Source organism: Cydia fagiglandana, chromosome 14 (genome assembly GCF_963556715.1).
Source record: "Cydia fagiglandana chromosome 14, ilCydFagi1.1, whole genome shotgun sequence".
In the NCBI taxonomy this organism is placed as follows: domain Eukaryota; kingdom Metazoa; phylum Arthropoda; class Insecta; order Lepidoptera; family Tortricidae; genus Cydia; species Cydia fagiglandana.
The window spans coordinates 10,796,085-10,818,011 of NC_085945.1; the positions used below are offsets into that span (position 1 = coordinate 10,796,085).

Below are 21,927 nucleotides of genomic sequence, written 5' to 3' on the forward strand. Positions count from 1 at the left end.
ATCGGACAATATACTTACTTACAACGCGCGAGCCCGACCATATTAAAATGTATTCTAAACATTGAGTTTTTATTAAGTATTATTTATTTAGAGTATAGAGAAGCCATACCAAACAATGAAATTGTCTCAATCGCAACTTGTACAGTCATCTGTAAAAATATGGGTGTAGCCAACTTATTCAAAAATATGTCCCATAGTTCTTAATTCGCCAACATAAGATCTATGAAACATATTTTTGAGATGATTTGTGCACCCATATTTTTACAGTTGACTGTACCACGCGACCAAAACGTAAGCGCCGTAAAATTCATGGCGCTTACGCGTTTACGTCGCGAGATTTACGCTCCGTTTCTATAGTTTGTTGTCGACAACAAATCATGACGCAAAATACTGGTTCTCTGTGCCGGTTCTATACGTAGTAATAACAGTTCAATGATTTTAAAGTATGTTTTTGTTTCAGCCCGAGCTATACAAAAACGAGTTGGTTCGCCAGTCGTCCACCGACAGTGCTGAACTAGAATTCTGCGGTAAACTTCACTTCGCACTGCGATATGACCAGGAAGTGGAAGCGCTTGTAGGCAAGGTGAGCTCATAATTCTAATCATATGTGACGTTATCTATGAAAAAGGACCTTATTGTCGATGGCGCTTACGCCATTATTAACGATGCTCCGATATAAATACAATACCGCGCGACGCTGTGCAACGTAGGCGCCATTGACAACAAGGTCCCTTTTCATAGATAATGCCCCATATTTGTTCACCCTTGAGTTTTCGTGAAGTAAAACTATGTAAACGTGTTATAAGGGTTTCGGACCCTTTAAGGCATTAGTGGTCACCGGGTGATCGAGGAAAAACATACTTGCAAGATGAACCAACAAGTTTCTTCAAGGTTTTTTTTTAGCTTAATGTCGTGCGCTTAAGTCACAATATACAATACTGTTTTTGCGATTAGTACACTGTAGTAGGTTCGGCCATCTTGTGGAAGCCACCATCTTGTGGCCATCGGAAGCATAAACGACACATTTATACCGCGCGCCAAAAATATGACGGCTCCTATGCTGCCCCCTATAGTTCCTGCACGGGGCCTATAACAACGTAATAGGTGAGAATATGTGGATAGATAGCACCACTTTAATATAAATAAGAATTGTTACCTTTTATCGAAGTACCCAATTCACTTAGCCTTTCTTGAGTGCAATTTTATGTGCAATTGTACTTATTGTATGAAACGCCGCTCGTCCCAACGATAAGCCGAAATGGTTATTTGTAAGTCAAATTTGAACCTTCTCCCAATTGATGTAGGTACTTAGTTTGAGGTCGATGAACGGAAAGGTTATAGAAAAAAATATGTCTCGCATTTGTCGAAGTAAAATTTGTTTTTGCTAACATGTTATTCGGCGGCTTGCCTCTTAATTCAGACAATTTAGGTATTTTGAAAGGCTTAAGTAATTTATTTGTTCAGACATAACCAATTTTGTGCTTAAAATACGAGTGAGTGTGTCGTGAGACGTAAAAGAGAGTATTAACCTCATTATTTTACCTACATGAGGTCTAATTATATAATCGTATTTATGTGACACATGTTTAGGGTTATGGATGACTAAACTCGGCCTTGATTTCGTAAATTAACTTGATTACATACAGATCCGCCGCTATAGACTATGCACTTGTATTATAGAGAGAGAGCGACTGCACACAAGGAATTCGGATTTTACAATTTGTTAAGGTTAATACCCGTTTAATTTAATTAAAGTGCTAAAACGGCCTCTACGTGTTGGCTTCGGCTCCAAGCACGCCTCCTAAACGTCCGGAACACCATTGTTCCGTGTTGGACATACAAAATAGAAACCCTGCTAAGGTCTTTCATCACTTACTTAATAGTTTACGTCGTTGCAACAAAGCCCCCTTTATTCTAACTTAGAACGCTCGTCAAAGGCACTATACAATTAGTGTCTATTTTAAGTCTGCATGCTTCAGCGGGAACCTATACGATCTAGCTCAATCTAGCTGGGATGTGGAATAATTGAGTTGGTACCCTTTGGGGCGAGAGTTTAGATTAGCCTTGAAAAGGTATTCTAAATTTAGTTGCATATTTTAAGGTGAGCCCGATATGCCGAATATTAAATTTGATTTTCTATTGAACTAATTTTATGTTATCATATTAACAATTTTAATAATCTCATTAGTTTAAGTTTCAAATCAGTGACATTGATATAGCTAAATATATTGGTGATTAGACTCCCGGACTCGCCCTAGATATTATAGATTTATTACTAACTAGCATCCCGCCCCGGCTTTCACAGGTTAACAAATTAACCTGAACCTCGTCAAGAATCACTCTATTGATAAGTGAAACCCGCCTGAAAATCCATTCAGTAGTTTTTGAGTTTACCGCAAACATACAAACACACAAAGAGATAGACGTGGCGGAGGACTTTGTTTTATAAGGTGTTGTGATTTAGTAATCTATGTGGCCAATGTTGTTTAACGCTGTATTATTCATATTATTAAATACGAATTATTACCTGAAATCTTGTGTGTTATAGTCATTTGTACCAATTAAATAAATAAAATACAAAACATCCTATAAAACGGAGCACATAGTTTACACATTTACACTTTCCGATACCATATTTAAGACGACACGTGTATAAATTAGGGCTCGCGGTCGAGTCCGTGTTTCGTTTACACGTTTCGAATACCCGTTTCCGAATAACACGTTACACGGTTTTCTGGCCCGTTCCGCACGTGTAATTAAGAAACGTGTAATTAAGATCCGTTTCCACGGATAAACGGGTATTCGAAGAAACGGATCTTATTTACCCGTGGCTCCGGACACGTCCTTGACGAGTAGCGAAGGAACGAACCGGCGTACGAGCTACAAATGAATAGACAAAAGATTTATGACTAGTTTTTGTCATATTTAACCTTAATCCGTGGTTCATAGAGTCGAAATTCAATAAACGGTTTACAAACATTTTCTGAGCAGGTAGTTTTTGCTTGCAATGTTGCATTGCAATACGAGTAGAAAATTAGAAATACTATAGTATGCTACTTATCAAAAATGTATTTCATATAATACTTCAAATAAGTACTAATAGGTAGATAGGTACTTTATGGTTTATTATAATTATAACTTGATAGCAATAAATATAAAGTGCTAATAATAAAAAATAAAAGCAATAAAGAGTAAGTATAAAGACAGTACACGATAAAACCTGGCCATGCATGATCTGGTAGGTATACAATATTCTTACCAATTGCACATTTTTAAACATTTCCTATATTTTTAATAAGCTGTAAATATAAGTTCTATAAGTATGTATATACCTATGTAGTAAAAATTCAATCAATTGTCAATCATATTACTGATATTACCTACAATGTATGTGTGAGTTTTGTCGAATATGTAGGTACATTTCATTGAATGTATTCTGTCAATAAGAAATGTATATTTTTTAATCTAATTATTTTTTAACTTACGTAAGCCAGACATCTCAGTATGTATTGTTATAGTAAACCATGTAAAAATTAAAAATTATCATGTGTATCTGCCAATAAGAAATGTACCTACAACATTTAATATAATTAATTTTGAATTTACGAAAAGTCTTACATCTTATTATCATATAAAATTAACTTTAAGACTGTACTAATAAATATTATTTGCAATATTTAGCAACAAAACAAAAACGATTTTAAATTAAGATAACTTGGAAATACTGTATTTTACGAACTGACGGACTAAGTGGCGAACTGGAGTCATACTTAAACAAAATATTTTAAAAATCATATTTATTTCTTGTTCATTCTAATTGTTTTTGATCTTCCTCTTATCATATAAAATGCTTTTTATAGTATGGTGCGGGCCGCAGCGGCTATAAAACAATGGGAAACATTTTACTTCTTAAATTTTTGCCGCTGCATTTGTTACAATATCTTGTGTAGACGTGTTCACCTTATTACACCGACATAAAGCTTATAATTGGCGGTGGCAGTTCTGATAATGGTTTGGGAACCTACTTGATTTTAGCGATATCAGACAAAAGGGTATTGGAAAACAACACGTTCTAATTCTAATGAATGGAACACCACCGGCCGGCATTTATTACCTGAACACTAGTGTGAAAGTGACCCAAGTGAACATGAATGATTACCAATTTTGAGATCTATCTTAATGTATTTAACAATATAATCGCAAGGTAACCAAGGTTACATGGGTTTATAAGGTTCTCGCGTGAAATCCTGCGCTTCGAATGCCGCTTGTGTGTACTTTGTTTTGCGTCGTTGGCAGATTTGCTGTTTTACGCGCAGCAGAAAATTGATAAAAATAACAAATAACCACAAAGTAATTCATAATTATTTTCTAATTGTTATTTTTAACTAATATAGGTAGTATTTGTCTGCACATCTAAGTATTCTTCACGAAACTATACTACTTACTTAAACCATTACCATTACATATATATAAAATGTGTTTCTTTGATTGAAATATAATTATGTAATAAAACTAGCCTACTAGCAATCATAGTAAAAAAAAAAGGTATTAAACTAGGGACGAGTAGGTATAAAATTAAAAATAGTAGACAATAATATAGAATAGGGACACCTACTTTGATTCATATATTGTATAGTTGGCTAAATATGTTATATCAACAAAGTTACAAATAATTAAAAAAAAAATCGTACGCCAAACGAGTTCATCTGAAGTCAACATTCAATATTAGACCTTGCATACGCAGACCTAGAGCATTGATTGGGTCAAACTGTTTCGGATCCGTTCGGGCCGGTTTTAAGTACCCGTGTAAACGGAGATACTAAACGGAGATACGTATCTGAGAAACGTTTCTTGGATACGTATCCGGATCTCGGCGGTTCCGTGTAAACCGTGTTCTTAGCACCGCCGGTCTTAAGAACACGGGTATCCGTTTCGGCGTGTAACACGGATACCGGGAGCCCTAGTATAAATCTTTTACTTGTCCTGCCCAGCATACTCAGTTTAAGCCATTGAAATTTAAACCATATTATTTGGAAAATAGAGTTGATTGTCCTTTGGTTCCCATTTCAAGTAAAAATAATAATTTTCAGTATAACCTCAATCATCGAGGCTTTTTATTCATAACATGCTAAAAATGGAATATGTCCTACAAAAAATCACACTGGGCAGGACAAGGCTAATCCCTAAAGATCCTTGAAGACTTTAATAGCAGGTCTATGAGACTTCAGGAAACTGTTTAATTCAAACTCCGGCCCAAAATCCTCTTACGTTTATACCTGGACCTTAATAAATTTGAGGTCCCCAAGGTTGAACGTCCGCTCTATGGCTTGACTCTGTTCCCAAACAGAACCCAACAAAAGCAATATTTTTTGAGAGAACCATAAAAGGTACACGGTTTTAAGGCGGTTATTAATTGAAGGACTCTTTTTAGGGTTCCGTACCCAAAGGGTAAAACGGGACCCTATTACTAAGACTTCGCTGTCCGTCCGTCCGTCCGTCCGTCCGTCCGTCTGTCACCAGGCTGTATCTCACGAACCGTGATAGCTAGACAGCTGAAATTTTCACAGATGATGTACATATTTCTTTTGCCGCTATAACAACAAATACTAAAAACAGAATAAAATAAAGATTTAAATAGGGCTCCCATACAACAAACGTGATTTTTGACCAAAGTTAAGCAACGTCGGGAGTGGTCAGTACTTGGATGGGTGACCGTTTTTTTTTTTTGCGTTATGGTACGGAACCCTTCGTGCGCGAGTCCCACTCGCACTTGCCCGGTTTTTTATTTTTACACAGTGCGCTAATCAATTGACGACAAATTTAAATGTTAATTGCCCAGCAGTGGGACACTCCTACAGGCTAAAAAAAAAAATCGCGATAGACGCGGCTATTTATAAATGCGAGTTAATATAAATTTAAAGGTTGCTGTAATTGTAGACTTATTATCTGAGGAAGCATGTGCTGTTAATTAATATTATTTATTGTGTTTTTTATTTTATTTTGTTGTAGATAGATAGATAGATTATTGGTTCAGTACCTATTTAATATTGGCTATTTAAATTTATTTTAGTAGGAACTTAATTGTATCTGTCAGGATATATCAACGATGGGAGCGCTTTTTAGCCCCTTTGTGATATCAAAATAAAGATTTTGACATGGTACCTACAATTTAAAATGCAAACTAACATCATAGTAGATGATGTGTAGGTACTTAATAATAATATGAGTTATATGAGGGGTTATACAGTATACACATTTCATAGTAGGCTATACTCGTTCGCATCTTTACTGTAGACATCGCAAAGTTAAAAGAATCTAAAGCCAATTTTTACGCTGCACACCTTTACCTACAGGTGGGATACATTTCTTCAGTGCTTGAGACTCAAAAATAAAACCTATACCTATACGAGTATAATATGTACCAGACTTTTTAATATTTATCGCATTGTTCACAGAAGGGACCTTTTTCACAAAATTGTTTGATCCACCTATTTTCGTTAAATTTTTTTTAAATCCGTATTGTTGATCATGCATTTTTTTAAACATCTTCTATCAGGTTTTGGTGTAAGGCAGCCGCAGGGGCCGGGTACGGCTGAGCAAACCCTGATATTCGATAACAACTTTACTTTAAGATAAAGCTGTTACGATAACCAAACTGATATTACTTTTGAAAACTCTTTGCAGTTACTCAGCGTGCCTTTCAATTTCTACCCTAACTTGTAATGAACAAGGTTGAATTTGTACCAACAGAATCTTGTTAGACACCTGATTCTGTAGTTTATGGTTCGTTACGGGAATTGCCTCGCGTTTATTGAATTTAGGAAAGTATACCGGAGCTATTTATCCAGACAGGATAATTTTCGCATAATTTGGAAATTGAATTATGTATTATAAATTGACGTAGGTATTGGCGGCGCTTTCGTAATTAATTGGAAAAGGCTGACTTAAACAATTTAAATAATTAACAATTTTGTCTTTATGTTTCATACTTGTTAGTTGGTGTCATGAATTTTGGCTGTCGATATTACAATAAATGAATCATTGTTATTTGAAAGTTTAGTGTTACATAAAGAGAAAGAAAATATTCGAACAAAACTCCAAATATACCTATGTATTGAAATATATTCATCAGAATCAAATTATATGTTTGTTCTGAGGTTACGAATAAGTGAACATAAATATTAAATCTTTAAAAATAATAACCTAGGTTAATAACGGCGGCACCCTAGGTTAGGTTTTTTATAATGTGTTTATAACTTTTTTTTATTGTTTTGTATGTGTTTTTATATTTTACTTTTATATTCATATTATAATTAACCTAACTTATTAAGAAGAAAAATAAATAAAGAAAAATAACCTAATATTTTCTCTTTGTTACTGATTCGATTCGGCTTAGTTTAAATATAGTAATTTCATTGAAATTGTATATACACTTCTACTACCTACTTCTTTTTCTATAGCCATCTCTGAATAACTGTTTTGGTAACTTTACGAGTTTTCTTCATATCAGAATCCCTCGTGTAAATTTCATTCGCTACTGTGACAAGCGTTCGAGTTTGCGTTATGTCTATTTTTGTATGGGATTTTGAACAGCGCCATACGTTTTGGAAACTCAAAATCTCATACAAAATGACACTTAACGCAAACGCGTACGATGTACGTGACGTCATGCTATCGAATGAAATTTACAGGGTACAGACAGATGCCCTTGGAGGAGATTACCAAATGGAGACGCCTTGTCTGTAATTTCCTGCACAAAACAGTCTGCGATTTTTTCGGGGGAGGGGCACGTCAAATGTATACGTAACGTAAAAATAGCCCTGTCAGATAAACGTCAGCCCATACAATGTGTATGACCATTGGCCCCCTAATTTCGACAGAGGGGAACGCCTATGGGAATGCCCGTACAACGCTTAGATTTTTTTAGGTAAGTATGTAGTGTATATATATTTAACTATCAAACCTATTTTTTGGCGTGCCGTAACGTAAAAATAGGGGACAATATAAAATAGATTCCGATTTAAGGATTTTCGATCCTGAAGTTTGATATTTTTTCTGACTATATTCTTTCTTCGCCCAGATCTTCGAGGCCCGCGACCTGCCGATCAAGGACGTGACCGGCAGCAGCGACCCCTACATCAAGGTGTTCCTGCTTCCAGACCGCAAGAAGAAGTTCCAGACCAAAGTGCATCGCAAGAACTTGAACCCGGTGTTTAATGAAACTTTCCTGTTCAGGTACTCTAGCGCTTATTTTAATAAGTATGGCCGTAAAATCATGCGTAAATATTTCAAAAATCGAGGTTACGTACTCGACTGTTTCCTCCTCCAAAACTTAACCAATCGTAACCAAATTTGAAAAACTAAATGATTATGAAATTATCTGTGTCGGATCGTTTTGCTTTTTTGGCTAATTGATATCAGTTTTGAATACTACGCCTCTCATTGCGGCATAGTCAATGAGGCCATTTTGGCCATTTTTGAAGGGCTCTAGCGCCTTAAAAAACAAAGGTCCAAACAAAGGTAAAAAAAAAGCAAAATGGTCCGACACAGATATTGACAATATTAATCTGTATTGAAATAATCATTGCTCTAGCATCAAAACCCACGAAGGAACCAGTCGAGTACGTTTGTATGGAGAAATAACCACTTCTGTTGGCTCTTAAAGGCGACTCCAGTTATTAAATGCTCTAAGATGAAGCCTAACCCAGGTATTCCAATAAACGTACTGTCAGACGGCGGGAAAGTTTCCAGCCTTGTGTGATTGAAATTAATGCTTAGTGGAGCAAAACATCTCAATTTCTCGTTGGGAACGTCAAGGGAGACTCCAAAGTTAACATTAAATCGAATTATACCACAAATAATCAAAATATGTCTGGTCTGTTACTAAATTCAATCATGCCATGCTTGTGCTGGCGGGTAGGCAATATGTAGTACAATTACGACCAGGCTTTTAAAAGGGTATTGTTTATCCTTTCGTTTTGTACGAGTAGATAGGTAAATTCACTGTATATTTTTAACATGCTTATCAGTTATTAAAATGTAAATGAAGTTCAATGAAAAAAGGATTTTTCTTCATACTTAGAGTTAGACCGAGAAAAGTCTGAAGCGATTTTGATAGCCAACGGCGGCAAGTGTTATTTATACGTCATAATTTCATAGAAGTTTGACGTTTAAAATGACACTTGCACTGCGTGGGCTATCAAAATCGCTGCAGACTTTTCTCAGTCTAACTCTAACCATATGCCACTTCTGAACCCCTAATAGTGTAAATGGGGACGGGAGACACGAGAGCTCTTCAGAGAGCTGGGCAAGCGCCCCAGAGAAAAGGGGAATGGCCCCCGTTCTGAGTTATGGCTTGTCCAACACGTCTCCAATCGCCATACAGCGGGGTAACGCTGCTAGTGTGATGGGGACCTTTGGACCCGACATGGCTCAGAAAGGGTTTTTTGTTTCTTACGTTTTATACATACATAATATGTAAAATGTATCAGATAATGAAATGAATATTTATATTCAATAGTGTAAATTGTATTCGATAAACAATCTGTTGCAAACTTTTATTTTTAATTTATTAAATATCGAACATCTTGGTGAACCTATTTTTCTACATTTTTATGTTATCTCTAATATCTCGATTCTCGATTTATTTAAGGTCATCAACCTAGGGTCATCAAGCTAGACTTAGTCAAATATTTATCTCGATTTCATTCGACCTCAGATTATTTAGTATTAAAGATATCATCAAACATTAATCACAGTTGAAATCCTTCTGTATATTCTGGGTATTTATTTAGAACTGAAATTTGTTTTAACCCTTTATAAGGCATAAGGGTGCCAGAAATTATGCAAAATTGAACCCTATTACTTTGAAAATTGAACCCTAGTACTTAGGCTTAATTTAGAATGATTTGTAAGCACGCAATGTCATACAAGCAAGGGCAAACGATACCTTATGACTGATATCTTAATGTTTTACGAATAAAAAGTGGAATTGGTATAACCTGCAGCAGGTATTCTGGTCCTAAACTTAAGAATAATGAAAATGCAGAAGGCGGTGATCTTGGACACGGCGCGGATAGTACGTCGGTTCCTCTCTCTGCAGCCCTGACCACCGGTAGCTTGGGCCTTGCCCCGCTGCTGGCGGCACCCTAGGTTAGGTTTTTTATAATGTGTTTATATGTATTTTTTATTGTTTTGTAAGTGTTTTTATGTTTTACTTTTATATTCATATTATAAAAACCCTAGCCTAAGAGAAATGATGAATAATGAAAATGGATAATGATTGTTTGGTAGGTAATAATTAACAATCAAAACAGATTACTTTGTGTAGAAATTATTTCTATATAAAGTGATTCTTTTTTTGGTTGTATGTATAGGTATACATACAACCAAAAAAAGAATTTTCAGAATCGGCCCAGTAACTACGGAGATATGGAGAAACAAACATTAAAAAAACATACAACCGAATTGATAACCTCCTTCTTTGAGATTTGGAAGGCGGTTAAAAATTACTGTATTACTAGTAAAATAGTTAATGGTATGTAAAATCATACAAAAATATTTTAAATATAATTATCTAAATATTAAAATATTTTACTCTAAGACCTCCACGAGTTGTACCGGGTGCAAAGGTGCCTATCACACTTGCCGCGTTACCACGTTGGGATGGCGATGGCCAGCCTTTGCACCAGGTACGAACCCGCGCGAGCATCAGAGTGATCAGGTAGGTAACAAATTGTTTTTGTTTTGTCCAGTGTTCCATACGAGGAGCTTCGTCAGCGCTACCTGCAGTTCTCCGTGTATGACTTCGACCGGTTCTCGAGGCACGACCTCATTGGCCACGTGGTCCTCAAGGGTCTCCTGGAGTCGGCAGACCTGCATCAGGAGATTGAGTATACCATGAACATACTCGCTGCTCCTCAGGTAATTACTTTATACATACATACATTTATTACTACACCTATTAAAAAAACTCATCAAAATTTTACGCCCTTGGTAAGGTGCCCATCACGCAGGCAGCGTTCCCGCGCTGGATTGCTATGGCCAATCTTTGCGCGAGAAAGCTGCCTGCGCCACGGTCACCTGTGGCCTGCCTTAGGCGTTTGCTGAGCGCCTTTGTGGACCTATAGGTAGTTTAGTAGGTAGGTATGTACCTACGACCGAAAAATCGAAAATCATTATTAAATGTAACAGTCTTTGGTTACGTTCAATTTTAAAATGAAACAATTTCAATGCAATTTTCTAATACCATTGAATCCAATTTAAATGCCAATTTAGCTTTTATGGTGGACCGCTGGACGTTAAAGCAACGCGATATACGCTTTTTTGCAACTTGATCCTAACTATATTGGCGCAGATACCCAGAATTGGTACTATTTAGTAAGCACAAACGGAAGGTCAGTTCCCGGTTGCAACGAAAAAGAATCCTAGCCCGTTTTAGGGCAACTTAATTCCGTTAAATTGAAAATTGAATTGCCGAAGTCTTCGTACAAAGCGAATCCTGACCTTCCACTTTAGAGGGAAAACTAGACCTCATTTGGATTATTCCGGTCCGTTTACACTGTTTTGCTTCACCAAAAAAACCGAAGTGGACCCATTGAGTTTTATTACTATAGAAAAGCCATACCAAACTATGAAATTGTCGTAATCTTAACCTTTACCACGCGACCAAAACGTCGTAAGTGCCGTGAAATTCATGGCGCTTACGCGTTTAGGTCGCGAGATTCACGCTCCGCTTCTATGGTTTGTTGTCGAAACAACAACAACTCATGGCGAAAAATACTGATTCTCTGTGCTAGTTTTATACATGTGATTTCGGGGTCATGGAGCAAGAGAGCCAGACATCATACAGAATCCAAAGACGAGCCTAATGATGTTGTTAATTATTGTTTATCACCAATAATGATGATTATTTTCCAGATGACAAATAGGAAAAAACATTTTTGCATGCAATTTGGTGACCCTACTCAATGTGACGTCTTGTCGCTTCCCATACAGCGTATGTCAAATTCATAGGGTGACCATAATTACTTAGTATAACATTAATTTTACTTGAAAAATAAGAATAATTAAAGTAATTATCTTTTAATCAAATACTACCATATGATAATGTGGATCATTTACAGAATCAGAAAAAGTGGTTCTGGATCACGACCCAGAAATCACCCTGTATACGTAGTAATAATAGTTCAATGGGTGGACCTCCGGTTTAGTTTACAGGCTGCACATCTTACCGCTAGGCTACTATTCACACATATACATATTCATATAAGTACCAGAAAGAATAGATAGTATAGAGGGGCCCTGTCATAGTAAATGTTGTAGTCACTGTAAATTTACTGCCATCCATCGACACACGACTAAAACTCAAAATGAAAACGTATAAAATTATCAAAAAATATGTATATTTATGTATAAATGATTTTATTATTTTTATATCGTTTTGATTCATGTTCATTCACTGATATCTATGTGTTAAAATTGTTAAATATGAAACGGTGTCGTCACGCCATCTAGCCGAGCCTAGGCCAAAGGTGTGTGCGCCATCTATCCGAGAATGACTTTTGCTTGATTTCCGAGGCACGTTTTTTTCTTAGACTTTATTCATCTTATACGAAGTTACTTATGTCTTTGTAAGTACTGTCAATCAAATAGTTTTGGTGACCTGGCACTTCGTAAACGATTCATAATCGATGTCTGTTTAGTCTGTGGATACAGCAAGCACACATTCGAATACAAAATAGCTTTTTCACTTCAATCTTTAGCAAATTTTGTTGTACTTGTTTAATAACAATAAACAATAAACTCACCAAGCAGAAAAAAAAAAGTAAGGAATTCTTTAATAATACTCGTGGGAAGTTTCCAGCCGGGTTGTTAATTTTCAGAAGCTTGTTAGGGTTCCATACCCAAAGGGTAAAACGGGACCCTATTACTAAGACTTCGCTGTCCGTCCGTCCGTCTGTCACCAGGCTGTATCTCACGAACCGTGATAGACAGTTGAAATTTTCACAGATGATGTATTTCTGTTGCCGCTATAACAACAAATAAGTACTAAAAACAGAATAAAATAAAGATTTAAATGGGGCTCCCATACAACAAACGTGATTTTTGACCAAAGTTAAGCAACGTCGGGAGTGGTCAGTACTTGGATGGGTGACCGTTTTTTTTTTGCTGTTTTTTGTTTTTTTTTGCATTATGGTACGGAACCCTTCGTGCGCGAGTCCGACTCGCACTTGCCCGGTTTTTTACTTTGTAATACACAAAAGTGTATTTTTAGCCCCGTCCATAGAAAAAGTCTTTCTTCGTATTTTTAAGGAAGGTACATAATGTTCAATTCAGGTATAAATACTTTATAGTTTCAGTTTTTTTCTTATTCTTTTCTTTGTTGTTTTGTAAGAATCGATGTTAATTTTATATTAAAGGAAAAATGGAAAAATTACGCTTTCGCTTCCGGCAGGAATTTGCAATATCGCTCGCAGACGTATCTGCATGTTTAAAAAATTGATCGATGTTAATGTTAGTAGGTACTATACCCCTCGCGGCTAAGGGGTAAGGGGGTTCTAGCCGTTCTAGGGTTTCGTACGTCACCAAGAAACCCTTATAGTTTCGCCATGTCCGTCTGTCTTTCCGCGGCTTTGTTCCGCGATCGTTAGTGCTAGAAAGCTGCAATTTGGCATGGATACATTAATCACGCATGGCGACAAACAGTTTAATAAAAACCACAAAAAAATATTGGGTTAATTCCAAAGATTAATTTTATGGGAATTCCCAAACAAACTTATTTTTAAGATTTTTTTTGCTTTAACCTAATAGTGTGGCGTATCATTGGACAATGGACAGGTTTTTCAAAACGAATAAGGCTGTCCATCGCAATTCAATGCGGTAACGCAGCGAGTGTGATGGGCACCTTTGCGCCGGGGGTAGCGCGGGGTGGTCTCTTAGTTTGTTTTATTTTAGATATATTTAGGGTTGTTAGTTTTAATTTAGTATTATTTATGGATGTATTTAGTTCATAAGTTATTTATTTGTTTTTCTACTGTCTTTTTCCTATGAATCTAAACTTTCTCATTTGGTGCATCATACGGGTCTCCAAATATCATTTTTTGATATAGTTAATATTTTCGCGTATTACAAAGATTTCGACCGAAAGTGTATTCGACCAAAAATCACCAGTGACAAACGTCTAACCCAAAGGCCGTATAAGACTTGTCCTAATGCCGTCATTAATCAGCCGCCACTTCCATTTTGGTTGTCACAAAATGGCGGATCTTTCGCGAAAATTCCGCGCAGATACGCCATTTTGTTCAAGTACCTTACAGCCTATTGTTGGGATATTTTATGAAGGTTAGTGGTTTTGAAGGAACTGAAGGAAGCCTGCTATTCCTATCGAGGCGAGTGCACTCCCCTGAAGCCAAATAAGTATGTACATATTAAATGTATTTTCACCACACCAGTTCGGAAAGGCTTACTTTGCACTTCAAAAACTGATAGCAAAGTTGCATTTTATTCACATGTGAGGCAAAGTAATCAAATGCAAATTTTGAGTGGTTTTCTTGTGTTTTCTGGTAGAATTGACTTTTAAATGACGATTTTGGATGATAAATATTTAATAACATTCATTTGGATTTGATTTCGTTTGATTTTGTTTGATATTTTACATTTAATATTTGCTTCGGGTTGGTGTGGTGAAAAATTTTGTGTTTCACTCGGGGGTAAATTTTGTTTCACCCTCGTGCTTTGAAACCCTCGCAACGCTCAAGATTCCATTTTTCGAACCACTCGCTACGCTCGTGGTTCAATTTTGAAACTTTGGAGTCGAAGATTACGTGTTTCGCTCCATAACAAGTAACAACCCATCTCCTCCTCTTCGAGCTATTTAACTTAAAAAAAGTTAATTGAAAAACTTTATATCAGACATTTCAGAAAAACTATTTAAGATTATCCATATCATTGGTTAGTAACAAAATAGTAAAACAAAACAATGAAGATAATCATTTAAAAAGGATAATACCTATATAATTTTGATAATGACCCATTTTAAACGTCAAACTTCTATGAAATGATGTTGTACCTATAAATAACACTTGCACTGCGTATGCTATCAAAATGGTTGCAGGCTTTGGTCTAACTCTATCAACGATTGCTATGTGGGTCCATATTGGGTCGCATAATTATTGATTGTCCTAATGTAATGTTACGCATAAAACTCATTTGGCATAATTGTTATTGTGCTGGAAATATTAACATTTCTTAAAAATTATAACACAAACCTAACCTAACCTACCCTACTCTACACAACCTATGCAAAATATTTTCGAAAATACTTTCTGTTTCAGCTGGAGAAAAAATATGCGAAAAGAGACTTATGCGTAACATTACATTATGACAATCAATTATTATGCGATGAGATAGGATCCCCTGCTATGTTGGCTAGGCTCCCAGGGGTCGCAATAATAATGGTGGTCTTGATTCGCTCGCTTGTGTGAGTGAAGTGATGGAGAATGGGTAACGGGTCCTCGTTTCTGGTGTATTGAATATCGGAATAAAGGTAGGAAGGTTCAAGGCCGGGTATTGTTGCTTTTGACTAATGATGTCGTTATTTTCCGATTGATAAGAATGATAATATAAAAATCTTACGTAATATTATTTGATATCAATATTGGCAAATGAGTTGTAGTGTTAGCAAGTGAGCTTGTCTTGTTATCTTATATTTTATGTCTAAATATAAGTGATACGCTGTAATTTTGTCTATTATGCTTGAATTTCTATACAATAATTCTAAGATTTAATAAGCTGAGTTGAAATAAAGCTACTTTTAATAATCTGATTTCATATAATCATGAAAGCCACTTGTAAAACCTATTGTGGGGTGGGCCTAAACCTAAAGGGGCCCACAGATTACCAGTTCGCCGGACGATAAAACAGCCTATCAGTTAAACGCAAAATTTAACAGCTCCGAACAACTAACAGGCTGACACTCCGGCGCACTCATTATATGTGAGCTCCTTAATACGCGATTACGTAATTATCACGCGAGTAAGTGATGAGTCCATCGCGTGGTCGCGCTAATTAAAACTGGCGGCGCGATTCGGAATTAGAGATTCAATAGATATGTGACGTACCACGGCAAAATGTACCAATGCCCCGGCTGAATATTGGAGCGGCGTTAATAATAGCGTAAGCGCCAGCCGCCATAAAGTACCTTTTGCCGTGGAACGTCACATATCTTTATGTCATATCTAGTGAATCTCTAAAGGTGCCCACTGATTAACAGTCCGCTGGACGGTATCGGCCTGTCAGTAAGAACTAAATTTTGACAGTTCGGAACAAGTAACAGGCCGATACCGTCCGGCGGACTGTTAATCAGTGGGCCCCTTAATTCATTTCTCGAATCGCGCCGTGGGTGTGTCCTATTAGGACGTGAATACGCGATCATCACTCTCGCCGCTCCCTGACGGCGCGACGTGATTATCGAATGTCATGTTAGCGATGTTATTTTGAACACTATTTGATCGCGCGTTCGTATGAACTAAGTTCGCGCGATTGTCAATTAGGTCTTAGGACACCTATTCGAGTTCAAGATGTTTGATCGCACGTGCATACGAGTAAAATTCTAGTAAGGAGAAAGCAAAAAATCTTGTAGGTATATGAGGCGGATGCAGCATAGAATTATACGTTTTAACGAAACTTTTATTGATTTCCAGCAAACCGTTTTGATGTTTCAGAACGAGTAGGTTATATGAGTTATTTAATAAACTGAGTATATTTTTGTTTGGCAACAGGAGAAGAAAGACCTCGGGGAGTTGATGCTGTCTCTCTGCTACTTGCCAACCGCCGGTCGACTGACGGTCACCGTCATCAAGGGAAGGAATCTTAAGGCCATGGACATCAGTGGGTCATCAGGTAACTTTTTACACTACCGTCATTTCTGTCTTTTAAAATTGCTTGTGCTAAATGTAACTTGAAAAAATATTACTATCATTTATTTACATACAAGACAGTACACACAGTAGTACCTACTATTAAAGTAAAGTATTACCTAGCTCAAATCTAAAATGGGCCCTTGAGGCATTGTACCAAGGATGCTGGCGGGCATTTCCTCGCTGTATAGCAAGGCTGATACGTTGTACGAGGTCGCCTAGTGGCTTCGCGAATTCTGCGAACAACTTGTGCGCGCTGGGACCCCATGGACGTAGAGTTTGTTAAAATTAATGTTAAAGTGCCATGTTTGATATAATTTTGAAGTTTTCTTTTCAAGAAGTAAAACACGAAACAGGGCCTTTTTTTACGAGAAACATTACTTAAACAAATTACATAATAAGATTATGACTAAGCATTACCATAAAAACCAAGTTTCTTAAAAGATTCAGAGCTTCCTTGCTTGACGTAGGTACCTACGTATCTTTTCAATTCCTTATATTAAAATCTGCAAAATCGTGCCCCATTCAGACTGCGATAACAATAGCAATGAACGTCGGACGTGGCAATTTGAACGAGTAGCTACCTACCTACAAGTCGTCCCTGGGATTAACGCTGCAAAGCTTTGATCTGTTCGGAAGCTTGTTTGTCGTAAGCTGGTAGGCACGTGGGCGAACAATGGCATTATTTTTAATGAAAGACCATCAATCCATCACTATATACCTATATCCCGCTGTAGGCCACAGTTTGTAAAAAAGTGTTTGGGAATATACTCTGAATAGAAATTCAAAACACACCTTTGACCTTCTTTGCAAATGTGCCTACCTATTCCTTACGATGTTTTCATTTACCAATAACCAACTTGTATATATACCTACTATATATGGCTGATCGATCAATCTACCCAAAGAGAAAAATAATAGTACTTATCAGTTTTTAGGAAAAAAACATGAACGAAAACTACTCAAAAACCAATTGATTTGTCTCTAGTTTAAGCAATGCAATGTTTAAAGGCTTTCGATACAAGCTGCAAACAAACAGACAAGGCTTTGTTAACTTCGCTAACTATCAAACTCCACTTAACTAATAATTGCCTGACATCGAATACTATCAACCAATTGATGGATCACGGAGCCACTGGCACAAGACAAGTAATTGATTTATGCCAATTTTCCCGGGCTTCCCTAACACTAAACTATTAAGGATCCCCTAATTTACTGGGGGCAAACTTCGGGGTCTGTAATTCGATGACAGCTACTTGGTAACTAAAATTGTTCACTTGTTACACTGAACGGGTCACGAAAGTTTGCGACAGTACTGACACTAAGCGCATATACATCGTAAATCTTTAGATTACGAGAATGAATGGTATTTCACTTGATCCTTGTTTGAAATTGATATAAATCTTTAGAGATTTTGTTTTGTAGCTACGAGTATGTGTCACGCAAGAATGAAATTGTTGGATTTTAAGCAATTTTCGTTTTGAGGTAATACGATAAGTATTATCTGATGCGTTTGTATTTTCGTAGTTTGACTTCTATGCATACCTATACTTATGTATGCTGTAATTTAGGAGGACATGTTGGGTTGTCTCTTTGATTTGCACACTTATGCGTGATGCATTCTCATGGCCATGATAACGATATTGACGATGATGAAGTTGGCCCTTCTAACAAAACAATTCTTCTTCAGACCCATACGTGAAAATCTGCCTTATCTGCCAAGGCAAGAGGATAAAGAAGAAGAAAACCACAGTCAAGAAGAATACACTGAATCCGGTTTACAATGAGGCGTTGGTCTTCGATCTGCCTTCGGAGAACGTCTTTGATATCACGCTGCTGGTCAAAGTGATTGATTATGACAGGTCAGTTATATCTCGTCTTAAAAACTACTTTATTACTTTGCCTCGTGCTGCACACAAACATCGGCTGGCATTTAGTTAATCTATATAATTTTCTTACATTTTTCTCGTATCAGACATATATTATGTCCGGAAATTGGAAGCTAGTGAGGAATAGCGTTAATCAAATAGTCATACTTCTTTGGTACGAATTAAGTTGTAAATAATCCATAAGACACTGGCCTGTATAAACTATGGATTTATTAAATAATTGCTTTGAGATTTTTAGAATGATGTCTTCAATAACACATTGTTTTTAACAGGATTGGTTCCAACGAGCTGATAGGCTGCACGGCCATCGGCTCCTCCCTTATCGGCATGGGTCGCGAGCATTGGCTTGAGATGCTGGACAATCCTCGGAAACCGGTGGCCCAGTGGTACCCGCTCAACAAGAGTCCCCCCTCCAACATCGCGTTACCTACCAATGACCATTCGAATGGCCTGAGCTGCTTAAATGGAAGGTAGGCTGCTTAACCCTTTATCATATATATATATATATATATATATGCATTAGGGTGTCGGGAATCATGCAAAATTTAACGTTACCACTTGGAAATAAAGTTCATAATCAGGTGGGAAATATGTTCCCTCTGCCTTATAAAGACTTATGATTATGACGAAATTTGTTTATTTCTTAGTTCAACAACCGTATGCGATGGCACGCTTAGGTATGCTGTTCTTGCATTGTTATATAGTTTTTTAACATTTGTGTAAACAATGTTGCGTATTTCAAACAATACCTGTATTGTTTTTGTTGAATAAATATATGGACTAAGGCAATAAATTAAATAAAAAACAAATTAAATATTGAAACTGGAGTTGACGACCTTCAAATTAGAGCACGTGCAAATTGTTTGTAACGAAACATAAATGTGCATGTAAAACGCCCCTGTTTTTGAAAACGGCTAGCCGTAATGTAATACGGCGGATTATACGATCTGACTACGACATATAAGTATACAAGACGGTAATATTTCCGCGAAATGGATTTTTCTAGAAATAATTTCATTGTATTTTATTAGGGAATCTAGCGCAATATCACTATTCCCCGTGATTAAATGCGCCAAAACATTGCAGAATTCTCTTTGCATTTCTCATTTCAGACTGTCACAAAGGGTTTTTGTTCACAGATGAAGAGACGACGACTGTGAACCATCTCAAAATGGCCGCTAAACAACACAAAATGGCGCGTCTTCGCAGAAAGCAGCGCCTTCAAAGGACCGGGAAACGTTTTGGAATTCTCACGATGCCAAATGTATAGGTATATATGTGACTAAAATAAGGGTTGTATGTCCATTTACTGTAGTTAACAATTGGTGTTCGGTGATATTGAATCGTAGTGTTAGACTAGGTTAGATTGTTTGTTACAGTAGACATGAATTTAACCCTTAGCGATTATTTATGATTAGTTTAGACGTAGATACGTATATCCTTTATATATTTTATAGTTAAAAGCATATCCTGATAGATATCATGTCATATCTTTGTCATTCAACAAATTATTATTGAAATTTGGAGCCTTGAATGTTTTCTTGTCCCTTTTGCTCTGGTGGTATTTATACACTTTTATATTTATAAACATTTTAATATACATACGCACACTCTCTTCAAGACTTGATCGCGTCATGTAGAATTAAATGTAGGTACCTCTAAGTGATTCAATGTTGTAAAATTGTTGTCAGTTGTAACATACCTGTAAGAAAAGGGTTAAACAGACTTGGTTAAATGGAGGGTAAGGGGTTAGATAGATTCAGGACATATACAAGGCTAACTGACGCGAGTTTGTAAGTATTTTTATCGTTTCTGTTATTGGAAAATTGCATTTTTTGCAGTTAAAGTTTGAATTGAGGGGTCTAAAAAAATTTGTCGGTTTGTGTTGTTCATACCGAGTCTGTTTGGGCGCCATTATAGTATTTGTATGTGCTTTGAAATATAGATATTATAATGAAATACTTAAATATTCTACGATACTAAATTTTACTAAATGCACAGAAGAGTTATAATTTTTTCGATATCTTCGTGAATGTTTGAAACATTCTTTAGTGTTGGACAATAATGTAGGGGGAAATGTTGCAAGAAAATCACGAAATATGTTTTTTATTTTTCACCTAACTTGCACGATATTAAAAAAAATAGAATGATATTCCTAATGTATGTTACCGTCTTTTTAAGATAAAATCGAAGCTTTAAATCGTGTTAAATAAATTTTAAGAATATGTATTGAAGTCAAATGAATATTAAATTGTTTAATATAATATTGTAATTTTAGTTTATATAAAAACGTCTTACATATTTTGAAACAGTAAAACTGTCATGTCAAGTATGTATTTAAGCAAATCAAGGAAATATTAAGTTTAATTAGTTAACAAGGGAATATATATACTTATATGTAAGGAAAAAACCTTTTGTTCTATAAAATAGTTTGATTTCGTCGAGGATTGTTTGCTCAAAGCAAATTATACTGGTAAACCTTTAAACTAAATATGTATAAGTAAATGCATTTTTAGTTATCGTGATTTCTCAACATTTGAATAATATTTATAGCGACTTTAATGACCCTGTTATTTAAAAGCCAAAGATTTCAATCGAAGATGTGGTCATCTTAATCACGTCACGGGTAAGCACAAAATAGTTTTATTTTTCAATGAGTCGTAGTGAATATTATTTTTAAACTTAAAATTAAGGTAATAACTTCTAAGATTATATTAACAATGATAATTAATACAGAATCTCTTGAATACGAATTTCAATTGTACTGCCTTTATGAAAAATATTGGACTTTATATGAAATATAAATCTTTCTCTTGCTATTATGGAGATTTTGGAGATACATTTCTCATTAAGGGAATCATGTAAAATTTTAATATCCTAGCGTTATCCCGGCAGCTTGGGATCCGCTTGGCAACTAATCCCAAGAATTGGCGTAAGCACTAGTTTTTACAAAAGCAACTGCCTAACCTTCCAAACCACAGGTGGAGCTAAGTATTTTTTGGAATTGGACAGTCGCTTATAAAATCATAAATTGAGTTTCGAATACGAAATACCTTAACCAGTCTACTCTAAGGTTTACAGAATTCGAGTACGACTCGGAATGGTATTATTAGACATTC

At 36.2% G+C, this 21,927-nt stretch overlaps 1 protein-coding gene across 2 annotated transcripts in view; it reads left to right on the plus strand.

The window, feature by feature from the left end:
• Positions 1-21,058, plus strand: part of LOC134670786 (synaptotagmin-10-like) — a 192,334-nt gene extending 171,276 nt beyond the window's left edge. The window contains exons 5-11 of one of the 2 annotated variants that reach the window (XM_063528603.1): positions 461-583; positions 8,081-8,235; positions 10,755-10,923; positions 16,782-16,902; positions 18,610-18,781; positions 19,081-19,278; positions 19,948-21,058. In XM_063528603.1, the coding sequence (XP_063384673.1) occupies positions 461-583; positions 8,081-8,235; positions 10,755-10,923; positions 16,782-16,902; positions 18,610-18,781; positions 19,081-19,278; positions 19,948-19,951 (942 nt within the window). In that variant the 3' untranslated portion in view covers positions 19,952-21,058. Of the gene's footprint in view, positions 1-460; positions 584-8,080; positions 8,236-10,754; positions 10,924-16,781; positions 16,903-18,609; positions 18,782-19,080; positions 19,283-19,947 lie in introns of those variants that run through there. The other variant, XM_063528604.1, reaches the window with a different exon arrangement.
• Positions 21,059-21,927: the final 869 nt, after the last annotated feature.